The sequence below is a fragment of the Panthera uncia genome, chromosome A2 (assembly GCF_023721935.1).
Source record: "Panthera uncia isolate 11264 chromosome A2, Puncia_PCG_1.0, whole genome shotgun sequence".
NCBI classification, from domain to species: Eukaryota; Metazoa; Chordata; class Mammalia; order Carnivora; family Felidae; genus Panthera; species Panthera uncia.
In genome coordinates, this window is record NC_064816.1 from 120,765,088 (window position 1) to 120,777,505 (window position 12,418).

Sequence of the window (12,418 nt, forward strand, 5' to 3'; positions counted from 1 at the left end):
GATAAAGTAAATAGCATGCAAGAACAGATGGGTAATGTAATCAGAAATCCTAAGAAAGAACCAAAAACAATTGCTAGAGGTATGTATGTATGTATGTCTAAATAAATAAATAAATAAATAAATAAATAAATAACAGAAATCAAGAATGCCTTTGATAGGCTTATTAGTAGACTGGACATGGATGAGGAAAGAATCTCTGAGCTTGAATATATTTCAATAGAAACTTCAAAACTGAAAAGCAAAAATAAAAAAAAGACAAAACAAAAAAATAACAAAAAAACATCCTGGAATATTCAAGAACCGTGGGACAACAACAAAAAGTGTACCTACATATAATGGGAATACCAGAAGGAGAAGAGAGAAGGGAAAAGAAGAAATATTTGAAATGGCTCAGAATTCCTTCCAATTAATGTCATGGGCACCTGGATGGCTCAGTAGGCTAAGTGTATGACTCTTGGTTTCAGCTCAGGTTATGATCTCACGGGTTCATGAGATCAAGCCCCACGTCTGGCTCTGTGCTGACAGTGCGGAGCCTGCTTGGGATTCTCTCTATCCCTCTCTCACTGCCTCTTCCCTGCTTGTGTGCTCTCTCTCTCTCTCTCTCTCTCTCATAATAAATAAACATAAAAAAGAAAAGAATTCCCTCAAATTGATGTCAGACCACAGATCCAGGAAGCTCAGAGAACACCAAGCATGATAAATGCCAAAAAAAAAAAAAGAAAAAAAGAAAAAAAGAAAAAAAATCTACACATATAGTTATTTAAACTACAGAAAATCGAAGACAAAGGAAAAATTCTGAAAGAAGCGAGAAGAAAAAACACATCTTACTTACACAGGAGTACAGCAAAGAATTACATCTGACTTCTCCTCAGAAACCATTCAAACAAGAGGAAACTGGACTGATAATGTTTAAAGTGCTGGGAGAAAAAGAAACCCAACATGGAATTCTGTATCATGTGAAAATATCCTTTAAAAGTGAAGGAGAAATACAGACTTTCTCAGACAAACAAAAATTGAGGAACTTTGTAAAAAAGTTCTTTAGAGGGGATAGAAAAAGATATAGATCAGACATTGAATCTACATAAGGAAAAAAAAGAGCATCAAAATAAGAAAAGTGAAGATAAAAAGTTTCCTTTTTATTATTCTTAATTGATCTAACATATATAAGTTTTGTTCAAAATAGTAATAGCAACAATGTATTCAACTATGTATCATTATGAATGCATGTAAGCTTATGTATAGATGACATTAATAACAGAAAGGATTCAGGGGTTGGGAGGGAGGAATTACCATTATTTTGTTATTATAAGGTACTGGCACTACTGTGGAAGTGATTTAATGTTATTTGAAAGCGGTCTTGGATTAGTCTAAATGTGTATTGTAAACTCTATGGCAACCAAAAAAAGTAAAAAAAAAAAAAAAAAAAAAAAAATTATAACTGATACCCTAAAAAAGGAGAGAAAATGTAATAATGTAAAAGTTCAATTAAAACCAAAAAAGGCACAGAAAGACTGTTGGTCAAAATAGTAAAAAGAACAAAGGCCACAAATAGAAAACAGCAAGAAACACAGTAGATATCAGTCCAAGTTTATCAATTATTACTTTGAATGTCAATGATCTAAATGTACCAATCAACAGACAGAGACTGTCAGAAAGGATCAGAAAACAAGACCCAATCATACGTGGGTTTTGTTTTTGTTTTTAAGCAGGCTTAACACCCAAAGTGGGGCTTCAACTCATGGTCCTGGGATCAAAAGCCGGATGTTCTACTGACTGTGCCAGCCAGGTGCCCCACAACCATATATTATTAAAAAAAAAAAAAAAAAGAAAGAAAAAAAAAAACACCCAACTTTAAAAATAAAGACACCTATATATTAAAAATAAATGGAGTAAGATATACTATGCTAACACTAATTAAAGGAAATTGGGAGTAGCTATACTAATCCCAAACAGAGCAGACTTTACCATGAAAAAGTTGTCACGGGTGGAGAATGGTATTACATTATAATAAAGGGGTCAATTCCACATGACATAATCCTCACCATGCGTGCATCTAACAACAGAACATCAATAAAATTGATAAGTCTCTAGCCAGGTTAACTGAGAAAAAAAGGGAAGACACAAATTACTAATATCAGAAAGGAAAGAGAGGACATCACTACAGATCCCATTGACATTCAGCAAATAATAAAGTAATGAGCAACCCTTTGCCCATAAATTTCACAATCTAAATGAGCCAATTTCTTAAAAGACACAATGTTGCCAAAACTCACACAAGAAGAAATAGACAATCTGAATAGGACTATATCTATTAAATAAATTTAACAATAATAACCTTCCAAATCAGAACGCATCAGGCCCAGATGGGTTTACTACTAAATTCTACCGAACATTTAAGGAAGAAAGTATACTAGTTCTCTAGAATTTCCTCCAGAAGATACAGCAGAGGGAACGCTTATGAACTCATTTGTTGAGGCCAGCATTTTTGGTTTGGTAACCAGAAAAAGATATTACAAAAAAAAACTACACTACAAACAACATTTTTCATGAACACAGATGCAAAAATCCTCAAAAAAAAAAAAAAATCAGCTTATCAAATCCAACAATGTATAACAAGATTTACATACCCAGACCAAGTGAGATTTACTGCCAGTATGTAAAGCTGGCTCAACATTTGAAACTGAATTAATATAATCCAACATATCAACAGGCTAAAGAAGAAAAATTACAAGATTATATCAATACATGTAGAAAAAGCAATTGACAAAATTTAACAACTATTCAAGACTTTTAAAAAAAACTCTCAGTAAACTACGAATACAGGGAATTCCTTAAGTTGACCAAGAATATCTACAAAAAAAACTACAGCTAAAATTATACTTACTGAGGAGAAGCTTGAAGCTTTCCCACTAAGATCAGGAACAAAGTAAGGATGTTCCATCTCACTGCTCCTCTGATGAGACAACTCAGTGCGGGGAGCACAAAGGAGCACACAGGAACTTTTTGGAATTATGAAAATGTTTCAGAATTCAATTGTGGTGGCTACACAGTTTTACACATTTGTCAAACGTTTAACTCAAAGAACTGTACACTCAAAAATGAATGTATTTTATTGCATGTAAGTTATACCTCAGCAAAACTGATTAAATAAACAAAAAATAGCCAGAGAGAATATATGTATAACACATATTACTAAGGATTACTCTACAACATATATAAATTTTGCCAAAAAAGCAATAAGAAAACATCCATCAAGTGGTGACAAAGAAAAAACCCAAATGACTATTAAACATGAAAATATTCTTAGCTCCACAAGTCCAAATTAAAATAAATAGCATATCACAGCAATTAGAAGAGCAAAATCAGAAATTTTGATAAACTGAAATCTAGTAAGGATAGAGGAAAAGTACATACTCCTACACAGCAGTGTGAATTGCTACATTTACTCCAGAGAGCAATTTAGCAGTATCTGATGAAGCTGATTAAACACATACTCTGTAACACAGTAATTCTACTTCTAGAACATATCCTACCAAAAAATCTTGCACCTATACACAATTAGAGAACATATACTATGAATATACAAGAATATATACTTTGGGACTATTTAAAAAAAATGGAAACAATTAAATATCCACAAAGAGGAAAATGGACAAATAATTTTGCAATTAATAAAATGGTTAAAATTAAAGAAAAAATATACACATACACAGGGTTCAAAAATATAATGTGAGGAAAAAGCTGTAGAGTGCTTTACTCAGTGTGAGAGCATTTGTATGGATTTATAAAAACACATGAAGCAATCCTTGAAAATCAGGAATGATGGACACACACATTATACTCATGTAGTGGATGCTTGTGGGAGTGGTGAAGGAGCAAACCAGACTGGGAAGCAAAACAAAGATGACTCTAACTGTATTTATAATGCTTTAACATACCTGAATCAAAAATTACAAAAGAATAGCATTTATTTATTCTAAGTGGTTGATCACACATTCACTTCTTTTCTCTAAATTTCTGTAATTTTCAACATTTCAAAATCAAAGGAATAATAATTTTTTAAAGCTATACAATATGAAATAGGCTTAAAAAGCACTAATTTTTAACAAACGTGCTGGATTCTGAGATAACTCAAAAGCAGTGCATACCATGACATTAAATTAGCATTTATCTTAAGAGTTCAAAAATTGAACTAATTTTTTGTTGTTGTTTTTCCAATTTCAAGAATCTGCAGACTAGAAAATCCATACTCTTTTAGGCTAAGCATTAGAAGATATTCATAGACCTCTGACTATGTAACTAAATAAATCTTGCTTTATTAATGTAACTCCAAGGTCGCTGTTAGTGCTCATGACTTTCAGTGTCCCTTCATGAGACCAGTATTGCCCATTTGCAGGGTCTCAAAAGCCAACAGACTATCCCCATTTAGACACATCTTGACTCCTTCCCATTTGGCTCCTCTAAGTATGCTGGTCATTACTTCCACACGAACGTTCATTTCTTTGTGTTTATGTCAGCTTAGTTTCTGGAGTCTTTAAAATTTAGGAGAGGAATTTTTGATTCTCTGCTCAACTATAAGGACACACAGTCAACAAGCCTTAAAGGTCTCCTTCCTTTTATTACATCATTGTGCTTACTTACTATTTTTATCTGATAAAAAAAGGATCATCTATAAATATTTTCTCCCAAATAGTACTCACCTCTGGATAAAGATGGAAGCGTTTCACTGTATTAATTACAAGGGGATATTCAGTGAGCCTATCATTCATAATCATCCACAGTCCTTCCAAAAATGAAGGTGCTTCAATAATGGTCTTGAAGTAGGAATAATAAAGTCCCTTTAAAAAGTATAAATTATTGATATAATTAAATATGAAAGTTTTTAGAACAATTTCTTCTGAATAAAAGGAAAAAATCAATAGTAAAACTTCCTAATTTCTCCTTGCTACTGCATTCTTGGGCTCAAAAAAAAGGCATGCATTTTCAGGTTGTCGCTGTGCTATTCTTTCATATTTTCTGTATGCTTGAAAAACAGGTGGAGGGGTGGTTAAATGTTGCAAGGAATTTTTCTGGCTATGGTTTAAAACAGGAATACAAGGGAGCCTGGGTGGCTCCGTTGGTTAAGCGTCCGACTTTGGCTCAGGTCATGATCTCACGGTCCGTGAGTTCGAGCCCCGTGTCGGGCTCTGTGCTGACTGCTCAGAGCCTGGAGCCTGTTTCAGATTCTGTGTCTCCCTCTCTCTCTGACCCTCCCCCGTTCATGCTCTGTCTCTCTCTGTCTCAAAAATAAATAAACATTAAAAAAACAAAAACAGGAATACAATATATTTGTAATTCCAGCAAGCCTGATTTTGCCCCCACATTATGAGATTCCTAGAGGCTGAAATCTGATGAATTCTGGCATAAACAGAGAAGCCTTCATCTCCTTGTACAACTTTGCATATGCTTTTTTCCACCCCTTAACAACATACAATGGTCACAAGCAAAGATGAGACAGGATTCAGGCTTGCAACTTACTTCCTAGCTCCATCTAATGGCTCTGCACAAAGTGAAAGCTAACTAAATGTCAACTGACCACTGTTCATGACACAAACGCAGTCCTGAAAAGGGGATTATCTGAGCATATTATGCTAGCATAGGAAATAAGGACTTTATTAGGCCAGCAAAAGTGCTGTTTAGTTAAAATTCAGAGATTAACAAAAGCATGCTGTTTAATATTACTTTCCTCATCAATTTCCTGCTTATCTTCCTAAAATCTAAAAGCAAATAAAGGGCCACGTTGCTTGTAGTACATGCTTCCAAAAACATTAAAAATAATTTTCAACTCTACACTCATTCCTGCCTCATAAAACTTTGTTATTAACAGATCAAGCAATGCTAGAGGCTACTAGATTGAAGTTCTGTTTCAGCTGATGTCTGAAAGAGCATTTCCCCATAGTTTTGATTGCTAAAATAGGAGTTCATATAAGGATTGCTCCTTTCTCCTTAGGAGGGCAAGACAACACTACAATGAAAGAATATTTAATATGCGTAAGTCTTATACTTAGAGAAATAGAAAAATATAAAAATAAGTTTTTGTTAACAACAGCTGTTATTTTTATGCCTGGTACTGTGTTATGTGCTTCATTCATGATCTCCCTTCATATTCCATAAAATCCTGTAAAGCTGGAATTATTTCTAGATGACAGATGAGATTACTGAGAATCTGAGAGGTTGACTGACAAGCCGTCAAGACAACGAAGCACAGACCTGCTATCTGAATCCAGTTATTGTCATCAAAGCCCACACCCTACCCACAGCTACACAATTCATTTAATAGTATTTTATATCCTCCCTTTGGAAATAGTATGTATGTTAAAAATTTAAATGCCACAAATATGCTAAATGTATCCAATTCTTCAAAGGTTTAAGGAGGCTATTGGGGTGAGATTCAAAAAGCAGTGGGTGAGGTAAAAATTGTATGCAGATAAATCTGCAAGGACAGAAAGTAGAACAGAGATTATGAGGGGCTTGGGGAGAGGGGCATGGGAAGTTGGTGTTTTTAATGGGTATAGTTTCTGTTTGGGATAATAAAAAAAGTTCTGGAAATGAACGGTGGTGAGGACAAGAAATTTCTGGTAACATTTGGCACGCCTATATCGCTTCTTAAATGTTGTCTTTGTTTTCCTTCTTCCCCAGCTCTTCTGAGTGATCTTTACTATCTTTAAAAGAAGTGTGCATTAGAAGAGTAGGTAATGACATAAGTAAAAGAATCCTAAAACATTTTCTATTTAAATATTAAACCTAAGTTGTAGCTTGAGAAACAGTGCAATTCAACAAAAATTCATTTCAGTTCCTAATATATTTCCACCTTACAGTCTTACTATTCTTAAACTACAAATTAATTTATAAGAAACTAACCATTTCAGTTCGAAAAGTCATCTCCCGTTCTAAAGATGAGAGGTGAGAAAAATGACGATCATTTTCAAAAAGTGTTACTAAATGCATCCTAGAAAAAAAAAAAAAAGATGCACCGTATTCTAAGAATAAGAACATTTCAAAACCATTACTAAAGTATTAAAGTACAAAAACCATGAAAAAAATAAAGTTTTGTAATAAATGAGATAATTTTATAATTTGCTTAATAATTTGTATATTTTTAGGCATTTATAATTCAGTGTGTACAGAGGTGAAATTCCTTAACCACAATTGTATATCTAAAACTCCCTCTCTGCACCACCCTCCTTCCACTCCAGGTCTCTAAATCAGAACAGAGGCAAGTTTCTGTTTAAGTTTCACAAGTGGTTCTAATGTAACAGGTTGGAGAAATGCCTCTGTAACTATCAAAAAGCATGCAGAATTAAAAAAAAAATAAATTTAGATTAAAGCAGTTTTAAAATAAATACTATAAAAGGGATCGACTTTCAGGTGCCAAAGAGACACAGAACTGTACGTCAAGATATTTTATTAGTGAGACGCAAGAAAACAGCCGTGTAGTGAAAATAGGAGCACGTGTGGTAATAATTAGTCAGCAATTCTGCTATCCTTAACTTACCGAGTAGATGCTTTCCAAATACACAGAAAGCAAACTTCTATATATCAACCCTGTCTTCACGTACCTTGATTTACATGTAAGACATACATATGTCAGGGTAACAGTAGCTATAAGAAATGTTTCTTACCATTACAGCCTTAGTTCTAAAATCAAAATCTCCCTGCAAACTGAATGGCCAGAACAGCACTGAAAATATGTGAGGCAGATCCCACTCTTCCTCAGAGTAAAAATTCCTGAGCTCTTATAGAAATGAAAATACATCAGAGGAAAAATACTAAATTACATATAGTTTTTATAGACAGGTCACTTGTGTAAAATAAGGTACATGTGCTCATTTAATTCTGTAATACCACAGTAGCACCTTTAATTTCATTTCTACCTGATTTCCAGCTGACAAGTGTTACTAAAACTTATGTTTTAGTCACTATGTTTATGTTTTATGTTTGAAACTTATGTTTACGTCACTAACAACACACATTTACTGTAAGACAAGGGAATTTTTTTAGATGAAATAAACATGCATAATACACTAGAAAGCTAGATATTTAAGAAATATAGTGGTGAATCCTTGGGTAACACAAAAATATTTTAATTCATAAGTACTATTCCTTTAATGCATCTATTTTGTAAATGCTGCTTCACGTGTTTTATTTTAAATAACAAATTTGTGTAAACTGGTATACAGATATTATATACACATAGCAAGCGGTTATTGTCTTATTGTTTGTATGCAAACAGCAATGTCAATTTTGAATCCAAATGTTTTTATTCTTTTAAAACTGTAACTAATCTTACCAGTGCAAAACTCCCACAAAGGCAGCTGGAAAAACAAACAAAAAAGTCATTAAAAGCTGCTTTATCGTAATATACCCTTAAAACAACTACTTCAAATGCATTCCCTTCTATGCCTTAAGACAGCACACATATTTAGCAAGATGGCTAAATGATTCCATCTGTATAAAATAGGAAAAATTTACAAACAGACATAGAACAAATTATGAATAGTTCTCACCTCTGCAAGGGAGGGCCGAGGAGCAAAGGAAGATTTGGAAGACTAGATCTCATTCACATAAATTGCAAAAGAGTGATGAAATTACTGATTTTGTGCTTCTTTGTGATTTTCAGTTTATTCTCTCTTCTCCCTCTTATTCTCTATTTCTTTACAATAAAATTTTGAAAACAAGCGCATATATACACTATGCTCAGCTCAATCCTTTCAGAAGTGAATCTAGCCTACAGGAGCCACTGTGGAGCACTTTCCCTCACGCTCATCAGAAGATGGTTAAATGCAGGAAATGCCTTCCTCAGCAGCACACCTGAAAGCCCCTATATATGGAGCTTGATTGCTCCCAGACACCTGGCCTGGGAGACCCATCTAGAGCCGCCCTGTCTGCGCCCTATGAATGAGGCTTTAACAGAGGGCGTGGAGACAGGTCAAACAGTGACACTCCTGTGGGTATGGAGATTTTTTTGAGGAGCTCCAAACAATGACTCCTCTGGTGGCTGGAACACTGCTTGTTTTCAAGGATACAACGGAGCTGGGGAAGGGGCACAGGATGAGGCCTAAATAAAACGCCACAAACTCTGCTGTTCTTACAGAATTGCAGTCGTTTTTTGAATACATGTTCTCTAGAGTACTGTAACCCTTTGGTTATTTTTGTAAATTTTTGAAAAATTGATTCTGACAATTTTCCAGGTACTTTTGTTACTGTCACAGAGGAGTGAATTCACTCAGCTATTCCTAATGTCCTGTCTCCCCTCCAAGATTTTATAATAATATTTCTTATGGTTGTCCCAAATATGCTTGGCAAATCATTTTAGCAAACCACAAATTTGAGCCTCTTAAAAATTCAAGAAATTACTCACCTGGACTAACAAAATAAATTAAGTCGATAAAAAATTAAGTAATAATAATAAATTGCAATTTTGAAAAAAATTCCCAGCTATGCTTCTCCAGCTCTTGTTCTCCATGTTCCTAACCATCTAGTCCCAACCACTCTTTAATACTTCTCAGAAGATTTACTTGATTTTACATGATCAGCAACTATAGCCCATTGTCTGTTTTTGTACTGTCCACAAGCTAAAAATGCTTGTTACATTTTTAAAGGGTTGTAAAGGGTTGTACAGATATGGAAGAAGAACAGGCAATGGAGACTGTACGTGACCTGTGAAGCCTGAAATATTTACTGCCTGGCTCTTTATAGAAAAAGTACAGGGGTGCCTGGGTGGCTCAGTCGGTTGAGCATCTGACTTTGGCTCAGGTCATGATCCCATGGCTTGAGTTCGAGCTCCACATCCGGCTCTGTGCTGACAGCTGAGAGCCTGGAGCCTGCTTCAGATTCTGTGTCTCCCTCTCTCTCTGCCCCACCCCCCACTTACACTCTGTCTCCCTCTCTCAAAAATAAAGAAACGTTAAAATTTTTTAAAAGTATATATTTATTACATATGTTAGCTCTTTCTATCTCATATGTAATATACTCTGAACCACTTTGAAATTAAACCTATACCTGCTCTCTCAACTTAAACCAGATGCCCCTTTGATAAGGTTTCATTAGCCTTAAGATAAACACATACTACCTCATTCAACTTATATTTATAATCTCTTTCTCACTCTCTAGGCAATTACATATAGTGGCAAAAACTCTTAAAAATGGTGTTTAAGGAAAGGGAAAAGATCAAATATCCTACTTGAGCCATCTAGCTTTCCAAAAATCTTCAAAATATTCTTATGCCTCTCATTCCTTCCCTTTACCCCACATTCCACACCTGATAAAATGATAAGGTGTAATGAAGCCAATATTCTAAACGCATGAAGTGCTTATCACAGTCCCTTTCAAAGCTGTGATAAAAAGCATGTCTCCTGATCCTGTATCCTGTCAATCTCACCTCTGAAAGTGACCTAGCCTCATATTTCACCGAAATGGAGATCATCTGATACAAGCACTCCTAACTTCTTCTATACCCACTTTAACATTTCTGTATATACTAATCCTTGCTTTGCTATTCTCTACCATCTATCTCAGCAAAGGAACTATCTCTCTCTTTTCCAGTTAGCTTCTCAAATTTGTGCCTCTAATTCCACTCTTCTCAAAGATTCCAAGACTTCAACTACTTCCTCTCTTGGAACCTGAATCTCACCCTCTCCCCTTGATCTTTCCCTTCGGCCTTCAATTCTCCTAAGCCTTAAAACACTTTGGTTGATCTAACAGCACTTCACTTCAAACTATGACAGATTCTCTCCCCGACCCATAACCCCATTTGCTGCCAAGATTCTTGCACAACGTCTTTCTTTTATGTTTCTATGTTCCTGGTCTTTTTTTTTTTGTTTGTTTGTTTTAATGACCAATGGCCTCTTTAAATTCTTATGCTTTTCAAACCTCTCTCTAGCATCTGACCAGATTCTTAGATTTCTTCATCTTTTATTACACCAACTCTTCCAGTTTTTCTGGCCTCTGTTTTTATATGCGTATCTGGCTTTTCCTTTTCCTCTCCTCTCTGAAAACTAAGTAGAAGGGGTTTTCTCATATCTCTGCTTTGCCCACTTTTCTCTCATTGGGAATCTCAATCCTCAAGTTTCAGCTCACTTCTACATGGATAATTCCCAAATCTATAATCCTCATTGCTGAACTTTCTCTCTCCCTGTCCTCCCACCTCGTCTACTTCACCACCTACCCAGCCCTCACAATATGCTTCTGACGACTCTCCCCTCTCTTCTCTCCTCTCCCCTCCCCTCCCCTCCCCTCCCCTCCCCTCCTCTCCTCTCCTCTCCTCTCTCCAGTCCTGCTGTTGCCACCCTCGCTAAGACCACTGTTGCCTTGATTCTGGTATTCCAATCATGTTTTTCTGTTATTCTCCATCCGTCATGGGCCCATTTTACAAACCACTACCATGTTAATCATGTCACTCGATTTTAAAATTATTCAAGGCTGGGGCACCTGGGTGGCTCAGTCGGTTGAGCATCCGACTTCGCTCGGGTCACGATCTCACAGTCCGTGAGTTCGAGCCCCACATCAGGCTCTGTGCTGACAGCTCAGAACCTGGAGCCTGCTTCCGATTCTGTGTCTCCCTCTCTCTCTGGCCCTCCCCCCGTTCATGCTCTGTCTCTCTCTGTCTCAAAAATAAATAAAAATGTTAAAAAAAAATTTTTAAAAAAATTATTCAAGGCTAACACTGTGAATGTATCCACAGAATTGTTCACTTTAAAATGGTTAATTTTATACGACGGGCATTTCATCTCCTTAAAAAAAAGTTGGTTTTGTTTTTCTTTCCTTAAAGAATCCATCAGTTGCTTCCACAGAATGAAGTTCAAATTCCTTAACCCAAGTTTTGGGTTAGACTCTCCACTGCTCGTCCCAGCCCACCTTGTGAACTTCCCACTTCTGTCACCTTCCTTTGCAGTCTTACTTCACCTTTATATTTTCTTACTCCCTCCACTTCAATTATGCCATTCCTCGGGCCTGTAATACTTGCTGTCCTCTGCCGCACACAGCCAGATGTTAACTTTTGAATCACAATTCTAATCCCACCTTTTCCTAAAAGTCTTTGCTGACCTTATTTCCCACTTCCCATCTTAAAGTGTTAGTTTCCTCTTCTGAACTCTCCTAGCACTTAATATATTCAGTCCTTACTTCACCCAGCACTCAGGGAATGCCCTCAGTGTGCTAGACGTGGGTGCTCAGGAGCTGGTGTTTGGGTTGGTGAAACAGCGTGGTGTCCACGCTGATTCTGGATGTGGGATGTATGTGCTGCCACAACTACACATCTGATAAAATGTAAGTGTGAATTCCCATCTATTATTCCTCTCGTATTTGTTAATACCCCACATGTGGAGACCCATTCTTCTCTAACATCAGCAGTCAGCTTATGACTAAAAGAAATCACAAC

At 35.9% G+C, this 12,418-nt stretch overlaps 1 protein-coding gene across 2 annotated transcripts in view; it reads right to left on the reverse strand.

Moving 5' to 3' along the window:
* Positions 1–12,418, reverse strand: part of DPY19L2 (dpy-19 like 2) — a 95,014-nt gene that overhangs the window by 81,470 nt on the left and 1,126 nt on the right. For both annotated transcript variants that reach the window (XM_049641687.1, XM_049641689.1), the window contains 3 exons: positions 8,330–8,354; positions 6,901–6,988; positions 4,701–4,838 (listed from right to left, as the gene is read on the reverse strand). In XM_049641687.1, the coding sequence (XP_049497644.1) occupies positions 4,701–4,838; positions 6,901–6,988; positions 8,330–8,354 (251 nt within the window). The remainder of the gene's footprint in view (positions 1–4,700; positions 4,839–6,900; positions 6,989–8,329; positions 8,355–12,418) is intronic.